The sequence below is a fragment of the Macaca mulatta genome, chromosome 10, assembly GCF_049350105.2.
Source record: "Macaca mulatta isolate MMU2019108-1 chromosome 10, T2T-MMU8v2.0, whole genome shotgun sequence".
Taxonomy (NCBI): Eukaryota; Metazoa; Chordata; class Mammalia; order Primates; family Cercopithecidae; genus Macaca; species Macaca mulatta.
Window position 1 is genome coordinate 13,495,402 of NC_133415.1, and position 23,552 is coordinate 13,518,953.

Genomic DNA, 23,552 nt, shown 5'->3' on the forward strand with positions numbered 1-23,552 from the left:
TGCTCTGCTTAAACCCTCCGCAGCCCCACTGCCCTTGGAGTATGAGCCTGTGTCGCCGCAGTGACCATCTGGTGGTCCCTCGAACCTCTTCCTCCTCTCTGTCCCCCTCGCTCACTCTGTCCCAGCTGCACTGGCCTCCTGGCTGTCCTCAGAACGCTCCAGCCATGCTCCCACCTGGAGCCTCTGCACGGTTGTTCCTTCTGTCTGGAATGTTCCTCCCCAGATACCCAAGTGCCCAACTGCCTCTGCAACTTCAAGTCTTCATGCATATGCCACCTTCTCAGAGGGACCTGCCCCTCCATCACTGTCCCCTCCACTCCTGACACCCCTTTCCCTGCTCCACTTGTCCACATATCATACTATGTAAAATTAACTCACTGCTTTTTTTTTTTTTGAGATGGTGTCCGTCTTGTTCTGTTACCCAGGCTGGAGTGCAGTGACACAATCTCGGCTCACTGCAACCTCTAACACCCGGGTTCAAGCGATTCTCCCACCTCAGCCTCCCTAGTAGCTGCGATTACAGGCATGCGCCACCACGCCCAGCTAATTTTTGTATTTTTAGCAGAGACGGAGTTTCACCATGTTGGCCAGACTGGTCTCGAACTCCAGACCTCAGGTGATTCACCCACCTCGGCCTCCCAAAGTGCTGGGATTACAGGTGTGAGCCACTGCACCCAGCCTCATTGCTTTTTATTTCTTTCAGCTGGAATTTGCATGTATTTCAGTTACAGTTCAGTGATGTAGCCTGAGGGCCCAAGAATGCATGGCACATAGTAGGTGTTCAACATATACCAGTTAAAGGAGTATTTAATGTGTACTCTTCTAACTGTTTTTCATAGATCACAATAACCCCTGAAAGTAGCACTATCATTCTCCCCATTTTACAGATGAGGAAACTGAGGCACGGAGCTATTAAGCAAGCCCATGATTATTCAGCCCAGCTCACCTGGCTCCACCATCTGTGCTCTTTGCCAGCACATTCTGCCGCCTTCCTGCCAGTGCCCCAGGCTTGGGTCCTCTGGTCACAGCTTCTGCTCATGCTTGGTGTCTACCACCAGATTCCTCTCAGCAACTAGAATTCAAGCCCTGCCCCTACCCCAATTCCCAGAGTTGAGTCCTATATTATAATTATAGCAACTGAAATAATTACCTTTACTGGTAATTATTTTTAGCGAGGTGTGCTCACTACCTTGGTCCAAAAAGGAACATGAGGGAGAGCAGAAGGGTGCAGAAGATGCACATGAATCCATTTCTTATTTTTGAGGAGTCTAGCTCTGTCACCCAGGCTGGAGTGCAGTGTCGCAATCTCGGCTCGCTGCAACCTCTGCCTCCTGGGTTCAAGCGATTCTCCCACCTCAGCCTCCCTAGTAGCTGGGATTACAGGCGCACGCCTGGCTAATTTTTTGTAGTAGAGACGGGATCTTACCATGTTGGCCAGCCTGGTCTCAAACTCCTGACCTCAGGTGATCCGCCTGCCTAGGCCTCCCAAAGTGCTGGGAGTACAGGATTGAGCCCCCGCACCTGGCTTTTCTAATGTGTAGTTGTTGTTGTTGTTTGAGACACAGTCTCTCTCTGTCACCTAGGCTGGAGTGCAGTGGCATGATCTCGGCTCACTGCAACCTCCACCTCCCAGGTTCAAGTGATTCTCCCATCTCAGCCTCCCTAGTAGCTGGGATTATAGGCGTGCACCACCATGCCCAGCTAATTTTTTGTAGTAGAGACGAGGTCTTACCATGTTGACCAGCCTGGTCTTGAACGCCTGACCTCAGGTGATCTGCCCACCTCGGCCTCTCAAAGTGCTGGGATTACAGGCATGAGCCACAGCGCCTGGCTTTTTTAATGTTTTATTTTTTGTTTTGTTTTGAGACAGAGTCTCTCTCTGTAACCAGGCTGGAGTGCAGTGGCACGATCTCTCCTCACCGCAACCTATGCCTCCTGGGTTCAAGTGATTCTCCTGCCTCAGTCTCATGAGTAGCTGGGATTAGAGGCAGGTGCCACCACGCCCGGCTATCTTTTGTATTTTTAGTAGAGACGGGGTTTCTCCATGTTGGCCAGGCTGGTCTCAAACTCCTGACCTCAGGTGATCCACCGGCCTCGGCCTCCCAAAGTCCTAGGATTACAGGCGTGAGCCACCACACCCAGAGAGTTTATTGTAAAGTGACAGAGGAGCTAGAGGGGGCCTGCCATGGCACAGCCCTGAAGACAAACGGGCTGCACACAGACCACAGCGTTTATACTCACTCACACAGGCCTCAGTCCCGCTGCCGCATCACAGGGAGCCCAGCAACGCTATAATTCCCCATTCTTCAGGACAGAAATCGACCACGACCACAACTAGTGTGAGTTCCCCTCTCCCTCCCTCAGGCATTTGTTAATTCAGCAAGTCTTTGCAGAGGGCCTGCTGCTGCCAGGCCCAGATGAGGCCCCGGGAGACTCGGGAAGAACTGGAGGCCGGCGGCGCCCTCTCTGTCATCTGCCAGCCACCAGGAGCCCTGGGAGGCACAGCTTTCCATCTCATTTTGCAGATGTTACAGCAGGTCTTGGAGGCATGGGGGCGGCCCTGCTCTGTCCACCGCCAGCTCCTTCAGTGTCCTTCCACCTCCCGGGCTCCCAGCGTTCCTTTTTCCAGGTCAACCTTAGCCACATCCCTCACAGGTCTGGAGCCCTGCCCCCTGACATGGGTCTCTGCTGCTGGGCCCCCTCCTATCTGCCAGCCACCCTAGTGCTGCCTGCCTGGGCCACCTCATGCCCTGTGAGCCCCTCACGGTCTGCCCTATGGCTAAGCCCACTCTCCCTCTGCCTTCCTGAAAGGTTCCTGCCACCCTGGGCAGTCCTCGCTGGCTGCTATCAGGAGACCTAGTGAAGAAGGGGCTGGGGGCCTGCCGGACACTCGGTCTCTGTCATTCAGATTTTCACGGCACTCTGGGAGGGCCCTTCCCTCAGGCTTTCAGGGTGCCAGATGTCCAGCTGGGGATCTAGGTTCATGTTCCCACTCTGCTGCTCACCACGGGCAACCTTAGCCACATCTGTCTCCCTCCAGGCCTCTCAGTCCTGTAAAATGGAGCACCCGTACCAGTAAATTCCAAGTTCCTTTCAGATGTGTGCACTTGTGGCTTCCAGAAGCTCTACAAGAAGACAGAAGCAGGGTGCACCCTGGAAATTTGGACCATGATCACAAGTCAGCCCACTGTCCTCTCCCAAGCTCATTCTAATCCAGGCCTCTGTTGGGTGAGGCAGGAGGACCCCAGGATCCCCACCATGCAGATGTGGGAGCTGGAGCTCTGAGATGACAGGCTCCCCGGGACAACAGCATAAACAGAGGTGACAGAGCTGGGGCTATGGTTGCTGACCCAAGTCCTGTTCCCTGTCCTTCCCCCTGTTGCTGCCTCCCCAAGTCAGGCCCTTCTTGGGGGGTCTGTGGGGGCAATGGACCGGGTAGGGTGGAAAAGCTGCTCCTTGCTCCCCTTGCCCACTCCTCCCCAGAGCCAGGTTGAAGTTTCCCTTCTGGAATGACCCTTGGGGACTAGTGCGAGCGGGTATCAACTCCAAGAGGAAGGGATGAACCTGCCTCGTCACCGTTTTCCCAACATGTGCCTCAGCACCTGGCCTGGCATGTAGAATGTGCCTGCTAAATATCTGCTGAGTGAGTGACTGGAAGGTGGCCCTTGCTATTGGCTGGGTGGCTGTGGTTAGCTCCCCGTGATCACTCTGACCTCAGAAATAATCCCAGGTCCCTGGAGTGTGTGCACAGCTGCCCACATGCCTGCTCACTGCCTCGCTGCCCTCCCTATGTCCCAGTGTCCATCTAGATCAGCATTTTTGCAGCTCAATGGAGTGAAGAGCAAACAATTTTTAAAAATATATATATATTTTTAGAGATGGGGCCTCACTCTCCTGCCCAGGCTAGAATGCAGTGGTGCCATCATGGCTCACTGCAGCCTCTACCTCCTGGTTTCAAGAAATCCTCCCAAGTGGCTAGGACAACAGGCATGTGCCACCACACCCGGCTAATTTTTTTTCAGTAGAGATGGTGTCTTACTAGGTTGCCCGGGCCGGGCTGGTCTTGAACTCCTGGCCTCAAGTGGTCCTCCTGCCTCGGCCTCCCAAAATGTTGGCATTACAAGCATGAGCCACTACATCTGGCCCAAGGTTTTTTAAAACCAATTCTTTGCGGACCAATACTTCTGTAACATACCATAAAAAAGAATTATTAAAATGAATCACACTCTTGGAAATTGCAGCCATGTCAAATTGTTACAGGAGTTTCTAGACTATAATTGTCTGAGTTCTGTACTAATCTCTGACCTTGCTGAGGACCAGCGACCAACAGCGCAAGGGCGTCCCACTCTGCAGACCTCGCTCAGAGGGCACTGCTCTGGGTCTTGTCATTTTAGGTGATTACATCGCCCCTCCATTCCCATTTTGCCTGACAACCCCTCACCCTGCCTCCTACACACCTAGTTGATCACCAACTTCCTTCCATCCTAATGTTTTGCTGGGGGAGCTCTCCTCTCTGGCGTCCAGGCCAGTACCGGCTCTCCTGCTATCAGTCTTTCCTCCACCTGGCCAGGATGAGCTGCCTAAAGGTCTACAGGGTTCCATCACCCCTGAGCTGAAATTCTTTGTGGTTCCCCATTAGGACTCCAAACTCTTTTTTTTTTTTTTGAGACGGAGTCTTGCTGTGTCACCCAGGCTGGAGTGCAGTGGTGCGATCTCAGCTCACTGCAAGCTCCGCCTCCTGGGTTCACACCATTCTCCTGCCTCAGCCTCCCGAGTAGCTGGGACTACAGGCGACTGCCCCCACACCCGGCTAATTTTTTTGTACTTTTTAGTGGAGACGTGGTTTCACCGTGTTAGCCAGGATGGTCTCGATCTCCTGACCTTGTGATGCACCTGCCTCAGCCTCCCAAAGTGCTGGGATTACAGGTGTGAGCCACCGCACCCAGCCAACTCCAAACTCTTAAACCTGGTATTCAAGGTGGCTCACATGCTGTAATCCCAGCCCTTTGGGAAGGTGAGGTGGGCATATCACTTGAGGCCAGGAATTTGACATCAGCCTGGCAAATATGGTGAAACCCTGACTCTACTAAAACAAAACAAAACTTGGCCGGGCATGGTGGCACACACCTATAGTCCCAGCTACTCAGGAGGCTGGAGTGAAGGACGTTGGAAATAGGTGGTAATAACACCCCTACCACTTCCTGAGTGCTCACTGTGGGCCAGGTGCTTTCTACCTATAAGACATGCATATCCACTCACCGAGTTCTCATAACTGCCAGTATGGAGCAAGAGATGGCAGGCAGACCTGATTTAACTGGAATCTGCAGAATCTATGCCCTGCAGTTAAAAACCAATGGCACCTGGCCTTTCTTCTTGTTTTTCTATATTTTCTAATTTGTCTACAACAAATATCCATCACATGGTTTTGTTTTGTTTTGTTTCATTTTCTGAGATGGAGTTTCACTCTTTTTGCCCAGGCTGGAGTGCAATGGCCCAATTTTGGCTCACTACAACCTCTACCTCCCAGGTTCAAGTGATTCTCCTGCCTCAGCCTCCCAAGCAGCTGGGATTACAGGTGTGCTAATTTTGTATTTTTAGTAGAGATGGGGTTTCACCATGTTGGCCAGACTGGTGTCGAGCTCCTGGCCTCAAGTGATCTGCCCAACTTGGCCTCCCAAAGTGTTAGGATTACAGGCGTGAGCCACTGCACCTGGCCTATGACATGGTTTTTGACACTGGTTTTTATTTATTTATTGCTTCCTTTACAGAGGTAATCAAGTTAGCCATTGGTTTTTAACTGCAGGGCATAGATTCTGCAGATTCCAGTTAATCACGCCTGCCTGCCATCTCTTGCTCCATTCTGGCAGTCATGAGAACTCAGTGAGTAGATATGCATGTCTTATAGGTAGAAAGCAGCTGGCCCACAGTAAGCACTCAGGAAGTGGCAGGGGTGTTATTACCACCTATTTCCAACTTCCTTCACTCCAACCACTGCCTGACTTGTTCTCAAATCTCTCCTCTTCTTCCGTCCCTACCTAGGACCCATCCTAATATGGGTTCTCATCATTTTTCACCAGGATTAATGCTCCAGCCTCTGGCCAGGTGTGGTGGCTTATGCCATCAGGAGCTCAGGAAGGTGGGAGGGTCACTTGAGGCCAGGAGTTCAAGACCAGTCTGAGCAATATAGTGAGACTCCCGCAACTCTACAAAAAATAAAAATAAAAATTAGCCAAACACAGAGATGCATGCCTGTAGTCCAAGTTACTCTCTGGAGACTGAGGCAGCAGGATTTTTTTTAGCTAAGGAGCTATGTCAGCTACGTCGAGCTATGTCATGCCACTGCACTCCAGCCTGGGCAACACAGCGACACCCCATCTCAAAAAAAAAAAATTAGTCTCCTAATCTCCTAATGGGTCTCTGGCCTCCAGTCTCCAGCACCTCCCTCCCCTAGCAACCATGCAGCTGCCACAATGCTTTAAGAGTGAACTTGGGGAAAAAAAAGGCTGACTGTTCCGGGAACAGTGGCTCACTCCTGTAATCCCAGCACTTTGGGAAGCTGGAAGCTGAGGCAGGTGAATCACCTGAGGTCAGGAGTTCGAGACCAGCCTGGCCAATACGATGAAACCCCATCTCTAATAAAAATATAAAAATTAGCTGGGCATGGTGGTATGCAATAGTAATCCCAGCTATTCGGGAAACTGAGGTGTGAGAATCACTTGAACCTGAGAGGCGAAGGTTGCAATGAGCCAAGATCACACCACTGCACTCCAGCCTGGGTGACAGAGTGAGACTCCATCTCAAAAAAAAAAAAAAAAAAAAAGTTGGCTGACTGTGTCACCATCGCCCTCCTCACCCTACTTCTTTTTTTTTTTTTTTTTTTTTTTGAGACGGAGTCTCGCTCTGTAGCCCAGGCTGGAGTGCAGTGGCCGGATCTCAGCTCACTGCAAGCTCCGCCTCCCGGGTTCACGCCATTCTCCGGCCTCAGCCTCCCGAGTAGCTGGGACTACAGGCGCCCGCCACCTCGCCCAGCTAGTTTTTTGTATTTTAGTAGAGACGGGGTTTCACCGTGTTAGCCAGGATGGTCTCGATCTCCTGACCTCGTGATCCACCCGTCTCGGCCTCCCAAAGTGCTGGGATTACAGGCTTGAGCCACCGCGCCCGGCCCACCCTCCTTCTTAAAATATCTCCCAGCAGGGTACAATGGCTCATTCCTGTAATCCCAGCACTTTGGGAGGCCGAGGTGGGCGGGTAACTTGAGGTCAGGAGTTCAATACCAGCCTGGCCAACATGGTGAAACCCCATCTTTACTGAAAAGACAAAAGTTAGCGAGGTGTGGTGGTGCGGGCCTATAATTCCAGCTATTAGGGAGGCTGAGGCAGAAGAATTGCTTGAACCTGGGAGGCAGAGGTTGCGGTAAGCTGAGATCGTGCCACTGCACTCCAGCTTGGGCAACAGAGCCAGACTCTGTCTCACTCATGGTTCCTGATTGACCTTAGGATAAAGTCCAAGCCTGGTACATAAGCCTCTACCAAACTTTCTACAGTCACCCTAACCCCTCCCCTGTTCTCCACATCCTAATTCCAAAGTATCTTGCATGCCAAGTATCTCACCTTTCTCTCTAACTCTCCATGTGCGTTCCTTTCTCTGAACCTTTGCTCACACATCGCCCTTTACCTCAATACTCAAAAGTCACCACCAGGCCATTTTTCCCTCTATTCAATCCCTTCTCTCTCTGTAAGGTTGCACCCAAACATCACCTCCACCGGGAAGCCCTTCTCAGTTGCCCCCAGACACAGCTCCCTTTGCTGAGCAACCCCAGCCCCATGGCCCCAGCCAACATGGCAAAACCCGGTCTCTACTAGAAATACAAAAATTAGCCGGGCATGGTGGCAGGTGCCTGTGATTGCAGCTACTCAGGAGGCTGAGGTGGGAGAATTGCTTGAGGCCGGGAGGCGGTGGCTGCAGTGCCCTGGACACTTCATAAGACTCTTGTGGGTCCCACTGACCCCACATTGCATCAGGCATGTTGAAATGTACCCACATCGCATGCTACATAGAACTGGTTGGCTATAAACAAGTTTTAAAGGGTCTTTTTCATTTTCCATTTAAAATTTTGAGTAATTTCTATTTTGCTATTTTTGCATACTTTGGAACTGGAGTTTTCTTCTTTAGTTCTTAAGCATTTTTGTGGCCTAATAAAAAGTCTGTAAGTGATATGCTTTGTCCAAGTTTGGGGGAAAAAAAATAAATTTTAAAAAAAGGTCGGGTATGGTGGCTCACGCATGTAATCCTAGCACTTTGAGAGGCTGAGACGGGCGGATCACCCGAGGTCAGGAGTTCGGGACCAGCCTGGCCAACATAGCAAAATCCAGTCTCTACTAAAAATACAAAAATTAGCCGGTCATGGCGGCAGGTGCCTGTAGTCCCAGCTACTTAGGAGGCTGAGGTGGGAGAATTGCTTGAGCCCAGGAGGCAGAGGTTGCAGTGAGCCAAGATCACGCCACTGCACTCCAGTCTGGGCAACAGAGTGAGATTCCACCAAAAAAAAAAAAAAAACACTTGGCCAGGCGAGGTGGCTCACACCTGTAATCCCAGCACTTGGAGAGGCCTAAGCGGGCAGATCACTTGAGGTCAGGAGTTGGAGACCAGCCTGGCCAACATGGTGAAACCCCATCTCTACTAAAAATACAAAAACTAGTCAGGCATGGTGGTACATGCCTGTAATCCCAGCTACTCAGGAGGCTGAGGCAGAAGAATCGCTTGAACCTGGGAGGCAGAGGTTGCAGTGAGTGGAGATTACGCCACAGCACTCCACCTGGGCAACAAAGTGAGACTCCACCCCAAAAAAACCACAAAGCAACTCTATAATCCCGGAGCCTCCAATGTCAAGGGTTCACTGTCTCCATCCCAGCGCTCATCCCCAAAATGAGTAAATTCACAAATTCCCCTAAAAATCTATCTTTAGTCTCTCTGAATCTAATACGATGCAACTCACATTATTTATGTATCTGTCAACTGTGTCTCTATAAGATACTTCTGTAATGTTTATCTGTTCTTTCTAAAGATCTCTGTTCACAACACACTGGGTGTCCAGGAGGCATGGTTGAGAGCCTGTCAGGACCCATGTGTTACCGTTCTTGAGCCTTGCAACAAACAACTCACGAATAAATCCTATCCCTGTGTTACAGATAAGGAAACTGAGCCTCAGAGAGGGGAACTAGCTTGCAAGTAAGAGGCCACAGGGCAAAGAAGGGCTCTCAGGAGTGTTGACTCCATTCCTTCTCTAACCTCTCTCAACCCCTTCTCTCAGTGGCGCTGCACCCATGCCAGCCGCCACTCGTCACTTGCTCCTTTTCCTCCCCTCTGCTTCCAGGCAAGACGCAGATGTCATCTCCATTCATACCCTTAATCTTGCCTCAACGTCATCACCCCATTCCATCCCATAAACACTTCCTGAGTTCCTACTATGTGCCAAGCACTGTACTGAGAACTGGAATGAAAATAATGAATGCCGAGGTCACCAGACTATGAGCCCAAGGGCAGGGATGGAGCCCACAGTGGAGCTGGTGGGTCCTCGTCAGCCCCTGTTGAGTGCCTGTGGTCTCCGTATGTTCCCAAAGGAAGCTAGTTTCACTTTGAGCATGTTGAAGAATGTTATTTCAAACACCCTACACCTCCAAAGCCAGGCAGGGAGCCCTGGGCTGCCCCCTCCTCAATGGTGTTGGCTTATTCCTCTGCGGGGGAGGCCTGTGTCCAGCAGCCCCTGGACTGGTGGCACCAACCACCCTAGTGTCCTGCACAGACTGCAGACAAACACAGGGTCAGCACCATCTCGTGGGGCCCAAAGCCATCCTCCTAATAACCCCCCATATTTGGAAAGCACTTTAGTTTGCAAAAGGCTCCACCTTCTTTCTCCATGTGTCCTCTCCCCACCCCAGCTATGAGTAAGGAATTTTCCCAGCCCACTTGGCCCCTAGCATCCAAGTTTGGGCAATAACCCAGGAGTCCAGACTCCCAGTCCAATGTAGAAGGGCCTGCCAGCTCTGTTTACTCCACAGTGCCCCAGAAAGGCCCTCTCTTTTCTAGACCTCAGCTCCCTGTCAGTATAAGAAGGTCCAGCTGGACAACCGCTAAGCTCCCTTCAGGCTTCAAAATGCCAGTCTACCGTGGGGGCGCAGGTGGCCAACCCCCAGGGGAGGAACTGAGGCCCGTGGCTGCACACACTGTGCCTGCACCATGCCGTCAGGGGAGGCATCGTGTTCCGGCAGGACCAGCAGGATGAGTCACCAGATATGGAAATGACGCTGGCACACAGGAGGTCTGGGGGCCGGGAAGCTCACCCTCGCCAAAACCACAGCTGAGGAGGAACAGCGCTGGGATCCCTACGATTCGCCGAGCGGGCACAGGCTGCCAGGTGCAGATCCAGGCAGTCAAATGGTGTGCATGGTGTAGCTTCCAGCCCAACAGCAGTGGAGGCTGCCCAGTCCTCCAATAACAATAATCATCATAATAAAAATAACAACACACAGTGGTTGGCTATTGTGTCGGGCACTTGACACCTGTTACCTTCTCTCACTTCTGAACCTGCCAGTTATGATATAACCCATTTTCAAGAGGAAACCCCGGGGCTCAGAGAGACAAAGGAGCTCTGCCCAGGTCACAGAGCCAGGGAGAGGGGTACCCTGCTCTGACTGCCCCAAAGCCCTCATCCTGTGCACCCCACTGCCTCTGCATCCCACAGAGTCTAGGCTCATTTCAGCTCGGTGGCCAGGCTGAGGTCCTGGGGAGGGGAAGGGGTATCAGGGCACCCAGAGGCAAATGACCTGGGAGGATTCTGACTCAGCCCCACAACTGGAGCAGGCGGGCGCCACGCCCTCCTAGGCCTCCTGGAGCCCCGCCAAGGCCTTTCTTAGGCTGTGACATTCAGATGTCGGGAGGCCTGCTGGTCCTCACCCACAGGCCAGGCTGAGGCTGCCACAGGGGCCTGAGCAGATGAGGAAGGCTGAGCCCCGTGATGGCTGACAAGCTCCAGCGTCCCAACACACAGGCAGCCAAAGATGCCTGCAGCCACCTGGTAGGAATGTGTCTGAACTGGGCCTGGAGCCTGGCAAGTGGGGCTCCTGGATCCTGGGACAGAGGGTACAACTCAGGACCCCAGGCTGGCACTCCACAGTACCATCCCCAGGGCAGTTCCCACAAGGAGCACCTGGATCTCTCAGCAAAGATGGGAGCAGACTGCGAGAGCCCAGGAACTCAGGGCCAGCTGCCCAACAGGCCCACCTCGGGGTGGAGGGTACGGTCGTCTGGGAATGAAGACAGAAGTGGGAGGCCCTGGGTTAGGGAATGACAGGAGGGGGTCTTCATCCTGTGTAGGGGCGGGGAAGCATCTGTGGTGAAAAGCAGGACCCATCTTGGGGCAGCGGGCCCACCTACCAGGGTGGGCTCCTGTACCAGCCAGACCCTAATGCCCTGCCTTTGACATCTCCGTCTCAGCCCCCACCACACCTCTCCTCTCCTCTCCCTCTCTCTCCCTCTCACATTCCTCTGGGAGTCGATCAGTGCTTGAGTGACACCCCAGATGACTCTTTGCTATTAATTCCCACACACAGAATGGGCCCCTTGTTCTCTTCTCCCAGAGGAATGGCCGTGGCCAAAGCCATCCCAAGAGTCCCTGACTTAACCCTTCTCCTGGCCAGTCCTCTGCACATCCCACACCCAGGGCCACAGGGCCAGCAGTGGGGAGGGTGCAGAGAGGGAGTCTGGAAGGAATAGGGGCTCCTTCCAGCCCAGAGCCCCTGGAATAAAGTCTCCAGGGTGGGACAGCAGGACCACCCCAACCCGCCCAGGGAGCCTAACAGCAACTCTTCACCTGAGGTTCTCGCCAGGCCCTGGAGGCCAGAAGGCCTGTCCAGATGTAAGTGCGAGGCCCAGGGTCCACAGCCTCCCCAGGGCCAGTATGATGTCTCCGGACCCCAGGGAGGTCCCTTCAAGTGGCAGGTGGGAGGCTCAGACCCTCAGCCCAGCCCTGGCCTTGAGGGGGTTAACACGGACTGGAGGCAGGACACCACCTGTCAGGGCAGGTCTCTGAGGAGAGATGAGGCGGCCATGGCCTCTTTTGATCACAGGAGAAATTGCTCTGTTGAGTAAAAGCCCAGCCTCCCCTCATTCCCTGCCCCACCCCACCCCCAATCGCACCAGAGGCGGGAAGGAAAGGCTAACTTAGACAATGAGAGAGAGGGAAAAGTTTGTGAGGAGAAACTGAGGCCCCGGGAGGGGGAGAACATGCCCCTCCATTTCCACTTCTCACCCTCTCCCTGCCTCTTCCCCAATTCTGCAAGCCATCTTGGCTCTCTGGGTGCTGGAAAGCTCTCACTGGAAGGGGACACAAACACCTGCTCTTCTGTCAATCTGGGCAACCTTGGCTCTCGTGCCAGGAGATGGCACAAATCCTGCAGTCCATGACTCAGTGAGGGTCGTGTCCCCGGGAGGCTCGGACGCATCCTCACCTCCTGCCTATACCCCCTCGACAGACAGTGAGCTGTGGGCTCACAGGAGGTGAGGTCCCCAGGACAGCCAGAGAAAGGGCCCCAGGGCAGTGTCAGGGAAGCTGGAAATGGGAAGAGGGAGATGCGGAGCTGGGCACAGGCACGAGGGAGGGGCAGGGTGACCCAGGGTGTGCAGGGGACAGAGCCAGGTGGCCTGGGGAAGGTAGGCTGGAGCCAGGTGGGGAAGACTGCGGGCTGCCACGGTTTCCACAAGCCTTGGTTTCTCTAACTTGTCAGCTTTCCCCACCTCTGTCATTTTCCAGGGTCCTCCCCACACTTACAGAGGCAGGGAAGATGAGAGGTGGCACAGGGCAGAGACAGAGAAATTCATGGAGGGAGGGAGGGAGAGAACGTATCAGGGAGAGAAAAACAGGGAGAGACAGAGACAGGGCTGGAGAGAGACAGGGAACCAGGGCAGGAGGGCCAGGACAGGAAGGACACCAAGAGGCAGGAGCAACCAACTGTGGGATGTGGGGTCAAAATTAAAAAGTTTCCCAGAGAGAGGAGGCTGGGGACAGAAAGAGGAGAAGGAGGGAGCAATGGACAGAGAAAGAAACAAGACGGAGGCCGAAGTGGAAAAGAAGGGAGAAAGGTCAGGGGGAAGAGGCCTTCAGAAGAGGGGATGGAGGGGAGACTCTGGCTGGGAAGCTCAGGGCCCTCCCAGGCCCCTCTGTATTTGTTCCTGGCAGGTCCACAGTGCACACCCTCCCCAGGCAGCACCCTGCTCCCCACGGCCTGCCACCTGTGTCCCAGCTGGCACCCCAGAGGATGCAGCCAGCCACTGCCACCCTTGCCTTCCAGAGCAGGACACAGGAGTGGGGTGGCCTGCCCTAGGGGTGGGAGTTTTGAGGCCGGGGAGGGGCCCTTAGAGCATCTATGGCAGTAGTGCCTCCACTAGGTGCATCATAATAGCAGCAAAGATTTAAAAATACAGATGTCCCACCCAAATCTACCACTCAGAATGGGGCCTGGGAATTAGTCTTTTAAAACTCCTCAAAGGGCTTGTGATCTTTGGCCCTAGGTTTGGACCACATTGGCGGATGAGAAGAACAACAGTGGCCAGAGAGGGGCTGTGCCCCACCCGAGGTCACACAGCAGTTCTCGACAGAGCCCAGCCTTTCAGTGAGGTCTCCCAGGTCCTGCCCAGTGCTCGTCCTCCTGTCGAGTGACACTGCAGCTAGGTCTGCACAGGATTGGGCACACAGGAAGGGCATAAGTGGGCAGTGCCCTCTCCCTCTTGCTCCATCCCTCCTGCCTCAAGGCCCCAGCCAAGCTCTCCAGGGACTGCCAGAGCAGTCCCCAATTTGAGGCCAGAAACCAAATGAGGGAGAGGAAGGGATTTGCCCAGAACGGGATTTCTGTCCCCCATCACCCCGCCCTTGTCCCCCTAGTGCCAAGGCCTGGGGCTGTGAGCTCTCTCGCCAGAGATGGGGGCGGAGGGTGGGGCAAAAGGGAGGAGGGGAAGACCCGGGTGCTTCCTGTCTCCCCCTTTTTCCCTGCCTCCCTGGGCTCAGGGCTGGGTCCCCTGGGGCAGTGGTGTCTGAAGCTGACAGATCTGCCCTGTCCTTCCTGCCTGTTGGGGGAAGGGGTGGAGCTGGCTCAGATCCCCCATGCCCTCCTCCTCTTCCCTAGGTCCTCAGGGTCTTGGCTGCCCATTAAACCCAGCCTGGTCCCCCAGGGTGTCCCTGCTCCAGAAGAAGGAAGAGCACTGGACTTGGAGTCACGACCACCTCCATCAGTGAGAGGCCCTGGACAGCCTCATCTCACCCTCAGCGTCCTCCTCGCTCTTTTTTTTTTTTTTTTTTTTGAGACAGTCTCACTCCTGTCGCCCAGGATAGAGTACAGTGGCACCATCAAGACTCACTTCCCAACTCAACTTCCCAGGCTCAGGTGATTCTCTCACTCAGCCTCCCGAGTAGCTGGGACTACAGGCACACACCACCACACCCAGCTAATTTTTTTTTTTTTAATTTTTAGTAGAGATGGGATTTTGCCATGATAACAAGGTAGAGATGGGGTTGCCCAGGCTGGTCTTCAACTCCTGGGATCAAGCAATCCAAGTGCTGGGATTACAGGTGTGAGCCACTGTGCCTGGCCTCTCCCGGCTTTTTACCCCCCATTCTGTCCTCACCATTCATTCATTCATTCGGACACTCAGTTGATCACTGAGGACTTACGAAGCTGCCCTCATGAAGCAGAAATCCTTGTGGGGAAGATAGACAATGAACAACTAATCTGCCAATAAATATGTGATCATAAATTTCAACGAGTGCCATAAAGGAAAAGTCTAGGGTGCTGTCAGAGAAAACAGCTGGTACTGGAGGGTCGAGAGAGGCGTCTCTGTAGACATGAGCTTTAGGTGATCCCCCAGGAGGAGGCTGCAGGGAGGGATGTGAGAGGACTCCCCCCGCAGTGCTAAGGGAATGACAGACCCAGCAGACAGGCCCACTGAGCTCTCTCTCTCATCACTGAGGTTCAGCAAGCACTTATTGAGCATCTGCTGTGTGCTCACATGTCCAACCCCAAGCACTTGGGGGACAAAACGTGGGAAACAAAAGCAAATGTGGGCCTGTCCCAGTAGAGCCCTAAAGCTCCTGATAGCAAATCTGATAGATGTCAGAGGCCAACTCCCTCCAGGCACTGATGGAGAATGTACCAGAGAGGGTGGCTGGCTTCCCCAAGATCACACAGCAGGAGTTGGGACCTTGGCAGTCGGGAGCAGCTCCTCCCACTGCACCTGCCAAAGCAGAGTCACTGAGATTTCAACTCTTGGTTCTCAGCCCTAAACTCTCTGATTTCTCAATTTGTCACCTGGTAGAGAGGTGAGGCAAATATAAAACACCTGTGCAGGTAACACACACCTGTAATCCCAGCACTTTGGGAGGCCAAGGTGGGAGGATAGCTTGAGCTTAGGAGTTCAGTAAGACCAGCTTGGGCAACATGGGGAAACCCTGTCTCTACAAAAAAATACAAAAATTGGCCAGGTGCGGTGGCTCATGCCTGTAATCCCAGCACTTTGGGAGGCTGAGGAGGGCGGATCATGAGGTCAGGAGATCGAGACCACGGTGAAACCCCGTCTCTACTAAAAACACAAAAAATTAGCAGGGCGTGGTGGCGGGCACCTGTAGTCCCAGCTACTCGGGAGGCTGAGGCAGGAAAATGCCGCGAACCAGGAGGTGGAGCTTGCAGCGAGCTGAGATCACGCCACTGTACTCCAGCCTGGGAGACAGAGGGAGACTCCGTCTCAAAAAAAACATTAGCCAGGCACAGTGGCTGGCGCCTGTAGAACCAGCTACTTGGAAGGCTGAGGTGGGGGATCGATTAAGCCCAGGCAGTAGAAGCTGCAGTGAGCCATGACGGCACCCCTGAACTCCATCCTGGGCCACAGAGTGAGACCCTATCTCAAAAACAACACAAAACAAAACAACACCTGTGCACAGTGAAGCACACACAGCTGAAGGTGAGCTGGGGTGGGTGTGTGTGAGACCCTCAGCCTGGCAGCCTGGCAGATATTACACTTTCTGTGTGAACTGAAGCCCCTGACATGTGAACACACCCCAGGGCTGTGCCTGAGTCCCTGTCGTGACCTCAGTAAGCTCAACTCTGTGCCCTAGACAGGGAAGAGGTTTTCCTGGGCTTGATTATACCCAAGACATAAGCCATCCCACCTGGAAAATGCGGGGCATTAACTGGCAGTTGAAACGACTGAAAGAGGCAACTACTAGGTCTTGTTTTTGTCAAAGGTGCTAGGCTGAGCACTTGCCATTCCTTACTTCTTTTCATCCTTGTGACACTGCAAGTATCGTGATTCTCATTTTACAGACAGGAAATTGAGGCATGGGAAGGTTACTTAACTTATCCCAATCTTGCTGGTAAGTGGGGCAAGGGCCAGCCTTGAACTCTGGTCTCTGGCTCCCGAGCTCAGCTCATCATCACTCGGTTCCCATTTTCATTAACAAGTGACATCAGCGAAGAATAAGGAAACCTTATGTCAGCAAGGAGGATCCTCCAAGGTCAGACAAACGCTGAATTCTGACTGGATCACCCCATTTTTACCTTTAAGGGACAGCAGTGAACTGGGGGAGAGCAGGAATATGGGCGGGCTGAGCTCCCTTCCTGCCCAGCCCTGGTCTGGGGCAATGGCCTGGATCACAGAGGAAAATGACAAGGAATTTGGAATGAGAAGATTCAGTTCGGTTGTCACCTCCTAAGCTGGGCAACTTTGACAAGCCCCTTCCCCCAAGCTGCCAGCTGCCTGCCAGTGGTGAAAGGACAAAGGTCTCATCAGCCATGTGCAGCCCACCCTGCTCAGACCATATTTAAAGACAGCTCTTTTCCGCTCCAGGGACAACACCAATGGTCCCCTCTGCCCCCTCTCTTCCTTCCCTCCACCTTCACCACTCTCTTAATCCTCATGCATGTCTGCACCATGTTGTCTAGTGTCTAGACATGTATGAATGAACAAGCTCCCTAAAGACAAGGGGCACACACACCCCTCTTTACCCCACAGACAGCAGGAGCTTGCCTAGGGTAGGTCCCCAGGAACCCTGGGGATAAAACGTCACAGCAGACATGTCCAATTCCATGACTAAACAGTCATGTGAGCTTGGTCACTTGCTTCCCCTTCTGCTTTGGTTTGATGGATGGCCATCGGCCATGGCTCTGCAGCCTCCGTGGTGACTGGGAGCAGATGGGGAACATCTGAGGACAGCATTTTGACGGGATAAGAAGCAATAACTAATATAAAAATTAGCTGGGGAGCTGGGCACGGTGGCTCATGCCTGTAATCGCAGCATTTTGGGAGGCGGAGGCAGGTGGATCACCTGAGGTCACGAGTTTGAGACCAGCTTGGGCAACATGGTGAAACCCCGTCTGTCTCTACTAAAAATATAAAAATTAGCAAAGTGTGGCCGGGCGCAGTGGTTCAAGCCTGTAATCCCAGCACTTTGGGAGGCCGAGACGGGCGGATCACGAGGTCAGGAGATCGAGACCATCCTGGCTAACCTGGTGAAACCCCGTCTCTACTAAAAAAATACAAAAAACTAGCCGGGTGAGGTAGCGGGCGCTTGTAGTCCCAGCTACTCGGGAGGCTGAGGCAGGAGAATGGCCTAAAAACTCGGGAGGCGGAGCTTGTAGTGAGCTGAGATCTGGCCACTTCACTCCAACCTGGGCAACAGAGCGAGACTCCGTCTCAAAAAAAAAAAAAAAAAAATTAGCAAAGTGTGGTGGGGTGCACTTGTAATCCCAGCTACTTGGGAGGCTGAGGCTGGAGAATTGCTTGAACCTGGGAGGCAAAGGTTGCAGTAAGCTGACATCACATCACTGCACTCAAATCTAGGCAACACAGTGAAAGAGTGAGACTGTCTCAAAAAAAAAAAAAAAAAAAAAAGAAGCAATGACTACTCTAAAACCCAAGGTCAACCAACAGCCACCTTGGCAGCAGATCCCCAAGCTGCTGGTAACAATAGCCACCATTTACTGGGTTCTGTCATGCGCCAGACCCTGTCTTAAGTGTTTACATACATTATCTGCTTTAATCCTCACCACAACCTGGAAGGAAGCTGAGACTCAGAGACCTTCATTCATTTGCCAAGGACACACAGCTAACAAATGGAGGTGTCAGGATTCAAACCTGGGGCTAGAGCCAGGCATGGCGGCACACACCTGTATTCCCAGCTATTCAGGAGGCTGAGGAGGAAGGATCACTTGAGCCCAAGAGTTTGAGACCCCATCTCTAACAATGTTTTTTAAACCTGGAGTGTCTGACTCAGGAGCGTGTGCTCATTCCTACCCCGCATGCTGCCTGCACACATTCTCTTCCATGCAAGCCCTTCATCTGCTGACATCATTCCTATGTAACAGGCACCACGGAGGAGGCGGGAAAGACCCAGCCCTCAAGTCCACACCCTAGCAGGGACAATTCAGGACAATGAGAACTCTGAAGGCATGGAAACACAGGGAACTGGGGGTCAGTGCCATATTCTATTCAGCTGCTTCCCTGGCCTGACACTGAGTAGTCACCTGGTACATGTCAAACAGGTCTGAACAGAGTTAGAAACCAAGGCAAGGTGACCCCAAAGTAAGGAACATGCACATGTCACTCAGAGGCCATGGTGCCTCCACGTCCACCTTAGGCAACTATGTCCTCTCCAGAACAGGGTGAAACTGGTTTCCATCAAAAACTCTACAAGATGTTAATAGGTGGTAAAAAATAATAGAATAATAAATTGAAGATTCATATTAAATATTTTAAACAAAGAGCTGTTTTTAACTGCAGAATTCAGAACTTTTAGCATGCTTAGAGGCAATGCATCTCTTTACTTAAACACTTTTTAAATTAAAAAAATAATAATAATGGTGGCCAGGAGCGGTGGCTCACATCTGTAATCCCAGCACTTTGGGAGGCCAAGGCAGGCAAATCACTTGAGGTCAGGAGTTCAAGACTAGCCTGGCCAACATGGTGAAACCCCGTCTAATAAAAAGACAAAAAATTAGCTGGGTGTGGTGGTGTGCGCCAGTAGTCCCAACTACTTGGGAGGCTAAGGGAGGAGAATCACTTTAGCATGGGAGGTGGATGTGGCAGTGAGCCGAGATCATGCCACTGCACTCCAGCCTGGCCAACAGAGTCAGTCTCAGTCTCAAATAATGTTGATAATAATAATAATGGAGACTGGGGTCTCACTATGCTGTCCAGGCTGGTCTTGAGCTCCTGGGCTCAAGCAATCCTCCTACCTTGGCCTCCCAAAGTACTTGGATTACAGGTGTGAACCACCACTTCCCGCCCTTGCATTTCTAAAAAGAGGAAGCAGAAAGCAGTGTTTCCCAAATGTCTTTCAAGAGATGCCTATCAGTGTCCTGAGGAACACCAAGGGTCTGAGGCATCACCTTGCAAACACTGGATCAGGCATGGGCCTCTTGTTTTGAAACACAATTCATGGGTTATCAAATATGGAAACATTCTCAGAGATCAGCTAGCCTGCCACCCGTTTTATAGAAACTGAGGCCCAGAGAGGGAAGAAGGTTGCCAAGGCAACACAGGGCCTCTACAGCCATTGGGTCTTGACCCCAGCCCTTGGGGTCCAGAGGCCCAGCTCCAGCTGCCTGTTTGGCTGGGCCAGGTTCCAGGTTTCTATGTAGGTCTCTCCTATCAAACCCTCAACTCCTCAAAGCCAAGGTCTGGTCTCTCTCACCTCCCAGCCCCAACTCCTGGCCCAGTACCCTGCACAGAGGATATATTCACAGAAATTCCCAGCAGCTGGAAAGGCTCAGGGTAGACGCCAGGAAGGGCTTTCCAGCAGCTGCGTACAGATGGCAGGAACGGGCAGTGAACTTCTCTGAAGGCTTCTCAGAAGAGGGCAGAGGCCGGGCTGCCAGAGGCAGTGCAGGGCACTGGCTCCAGCTTCCTGGTTTCCAGAAAGGGTGGAGTTGGTAGTGAAGGAAGATTCCAACCTCAAGAGCTGCCTTCCTGGCCTGGGTCTGAGACCCTCAGCTTGCACCAGAAACAGGGAGGGGCGAGAGCCCCTGTTGGGACAAGCCATGGAATGCCATCCTCCTCCCCCAGAGTTCAGGCCCTTTGCCTCCAGGAAGCCACTCCTGCCCACTCCAGCCTCCCTGATATTTTCCTCCTTGGAACTCTGACAGCAACTCAGCTCAGGGAAGGTGAGCCCAGGCTGAGCATGGCCTCAGGGGCTCCCAATAGGAAGTGGAGACTGGCCCGTCCTCTAGGCAATGCAGTAAGGAGGCAAAGCACATCTGAAGGTGTCTACTCCTCTGAGGGAAAGTCATAGAGAAAAGAATTCCAACCAAGGTGCCCAAGGTGTGTCCCAGAAGTGGACCTCTCAGTGGGGCTGCAGCAGTGCCTAGATCGCCAGGAGGCAGTGGGAGAACAGTGCTCCAGGGGAAGGCAGAGCAGGCCCAAAGGCCCAGGCAAGGAAAGGAGGTAGGAGCAGGAACACCTGCAGCTGCACTTGCAGCCTAGGGGCAGTAAAGCAGAGTGATCAGAGGTTGGGCTGGGACCAACCACAGGTCCCAGTCCACATCCTACCATCATTTGCTGGGCAAGCTCAGGCTCGTCGCTGAATCAATTTGTGCCTCAGTTTCCTTCCTAAAATGAGAATAATAGCATCTACTCATAGGGTTGTTGGGAGGATGAAGTCCGATGACAGGAGCCCTCAGAGCTGAGCCAGCACCTGGGGAGGCCCTAGAGTGTCGCCTTCACTGTTAAAGGGCATGGCACAGGAGGCCCACCCATGACAGAGGAGCTTGTCATCACAAGCAGGAGTGCCACCTGGTCTGACATTAGGATTCAAAAGGCAAATTATAAACTCCTGACGGTGAGGCCGCGGTGGCTGCTCGGTAAATACTTGTGCACTTGACCTGAGGTGAGCATGCTCCACACCTCCCAGTGCTGGCCTAATAGCTAAATGATTTCCTCTGACTGACATTTATTGAGCAGTCACAGTCACTATGCTAGGTAGGGTGTGTGTGTGTGTGTGTGTGTGTGTGTGTGTATTCTTATTCAATTCTCTCATCACTTGGGGATATCACAGGTGCATAAGATTATCAGCATTGTACATATGCAAAAGCCGAGTCCTGAGAGGTTAATAGCATGATTTGCCTAAGGCCCCTTGGGTATTAGTGGCAGGATTTCTTGACTTCGAGTCACTTTCCGCTGCACCCCAGACTGAGGATGACGCAGCCTTATCCAAAGGTGGAGGTGGCCTAGAAATTGCTCAGGGCAACTCCCACAGCCACCCCAGTGCACCCAGACTCAGCTGAAGACCCACAGGGCGGCTTCTGTCTGTCACTACGCTGCCCTCGACCACTAACCTGTGCCCATCGGCCCTCCACCTTCCCAGTGCATAGTTCCTCCCCAGCCACACCCTGAAGCTCTCTGGATACCCCAGTATAACCTGCCTGGCTGGCGGGTCCAGTACCCAAGCCCGCTCCTCCATCCCTGGTGATTTTGGTTCAGCATCCAGAGACTCAGTGAAGATTTCCCTGGGAACTTCAAGCCTGCACCTCAGCCTCAGAAATTCAGAATCAACCTGTCTGGGGTGGGATCTGGGCTCCAGTATGTTTTTGTTGTTGTTGTTTGTTTGTTTGAGACAGAGTCTTACTTGTCACCCAAGCTGCAGTGCAGTGGCGCCATCTCGGCTCACTGCAACCTCCACCTCTTGAGTTCAAGTGATTCTCCTGCCTCAGGCTCCCATGTAGCTGGGATTACAGGTGCATGCCACCACGCCCAGTTAATTTTTGTATTTTTAGTAGACATGGGGTTTCACCACGTTGGCCAGGCTGGTCTCGAACTCCTGACCTCAGGTCATCTGCCCGCCTCGGCCTCCCAAAGTGCTGGGATTACAGGAATGAGTCACCATGCCTGGCCCAGTATGTTTTTCTTAATTCCACAAGTGATTCTAAATTCAACAAGAATTAGAGCCAGTCCTAGGCAACTGATTAGAAATGCAGAACCGCAGGCCCCACCCCAACCTGAAGAATCCCAGTGCACTTCCCATGTGAGAAACACTGCCCTACGCCAAACCCCACATCCACAAGCCAGGCCCTGTGAAAGGCCCCCACAGGGCAACTGGAGGTAGGAGGATGCACAGGCCAGATAGAATTAAAGAGTGGATTGCCAGGACCCTCCAGGTCGCATCCACACAGCACTCAGAGGTGCTAAATGCTTTCCCTGGGTTCCTTCATCCCATCTCAGCCCTGTCCTCTGAGAGTCAGGAAGACAGTCTCATGCCTGTGTGGGGAAACTGAGGCGGGGGCAGAGCCTCAACTTGACCAGACCGTCCCTCACTCCTGCATGGCCCCTGGCTCTGCAGCCAGTAGATTTCCTGACCTTCATCTCAGTGTATCCTGCAGGGCAGGCAGAGAGGGAGGGTGACCATTGCCCCATGTGACAGGTGAGGGACCATGGACCCAGGGTGCGGAACACAGGTGGAGCCTTCCATAAAGCAGGGCCGGTTCCCTCAGGAAGAGGACTTGGGAGCTGGGGGGTGAAGGGTAACTGCTGACCAGCGGCAGCTCTGCCAGGCAGTGTCATCAGTGGGTTTCATGTTTGACTGACAGATATTTCTTTCCTCTCCTCCTCTCCGGGGCCCATCTTCTGAGTAAATCTAGGACCTGCCTTAACAAAAGCCAGGCCAAGTCCCAGGAAAACTCTATTGCTCTAGAAAGGCCTCCTTGGGCCATGGAAGGAAGCCTGGATTTCCACCATTACGCTTAGACCACAGGCCCCTCTCTGCTGCGGAATAAACACCCAGAGAGAGGGCAGGTTACGGAGCCCACCAGGCACCACACCTTGCCATGGACGGTGACAAACCCTCACTTCAGGACAGAGAGGTGATGGGGGGTGGGGTAAGGGGGTCAAGGCATCCCTGGGGAAGGGTCAAGAATGAGGGGTAAAGGGACCCCTGCCACCCACAGCAGGGAAAGGAGCAGAAGGTGACACTGGCCCTCCTGTTGTCCTGCTGGGACAGAGGCCCAGGTGTCTTCAGCCAGCATCCCTCCCCTCTCCAAGCTCCCTGCTCTTCAGGAATGAGTGTGGGTCCTTCACCCTCCCCTGCTGGATAACACTGGGTTCCCAGGGTCTGGGATGGGATGGAGGGGATCCCAGTTGCCAGCATGGTGGGCAGGGATGTGTTCGCAGCAGGGGCCCCAACCACACACACAGCACTGGTCATCTGACAGCCCTTCCCACCCCCCTGCAGGCCCACCTGCCTCACCCAACACTGCTCAGCAGAAAGCCCAGCACAGCCCTGAGAGGAAGGCAGTGTCTGTGCGGGGACAAGGGAGACAGAGAGGGAGTGGCCCCTTCTGTCTAGCATGGCTTCCTGCAGACAGAGCGTGCCCACTGCTACCCCCACCCCCATCCTGGCCCAGCTGGGCCAAGGAGGGCAAAGGAGGAAGCAGGGAGTTAGAAAGGGGGCAGCTGTGGGACCCCACATTCCACCTCCTAACTCTGGGCTCTTTCCCTCCACAACCACCCCTCCTGCCCCA

At 53.3% G+C, this 23,552-nt stretch overlaps 1 protein-coding gene and 2 long non-coding RNA genes across 3 annotated transcripts in view; 2 read left to right on the forward strand and 1 right to left on the reverse strand.

The window, feature by feature from the left end:
* The first annotated feature begins 1,864 nt into the window (after positions 1–1,864).
* Positions 1,865–23,552, forward strand: part of LOC144331685 (uncharacterized) — a 107,084-nt gene continuing 85,396 nt past the window's right edge. Inside the window, exon 1 of the long non-coding RNA XR_013399053.1 lies at positions 1,865–1,991. This is a non-coding gene — a long non-coding RNA (uncharacterized LOC144331685). The remainder of the gene's footprint in view (positions 1,992–23,552) is intronic.
* Positions 8,136–21,051, forward strand: LOC144331736 (uncharacterized). Its single transcript, XR_013399106.1, has 2 exons — positions 8,136–8,266; positions 19,041–21,051. It is a non-coding gene; the product is annotated as an uncharacterized LOC144331736 (long non-coding RNA).
* Positions 22,456–23,552, reverse strand: LOC107000660 (uncharacterized). Its single transcript, XM_015150302.3, is given in 5 exon segments — positions 22,456–22,925; positions 22,928–22,951; positions 22,954–23,216; positions 23,218–23,260; positions 23,263–23,552. Coding segments are annotated over 5 exon segments (888 nt in total). The 5' UTR covers positions 23,501–23,552; the 3' UTR covers positions 22,456–22,605.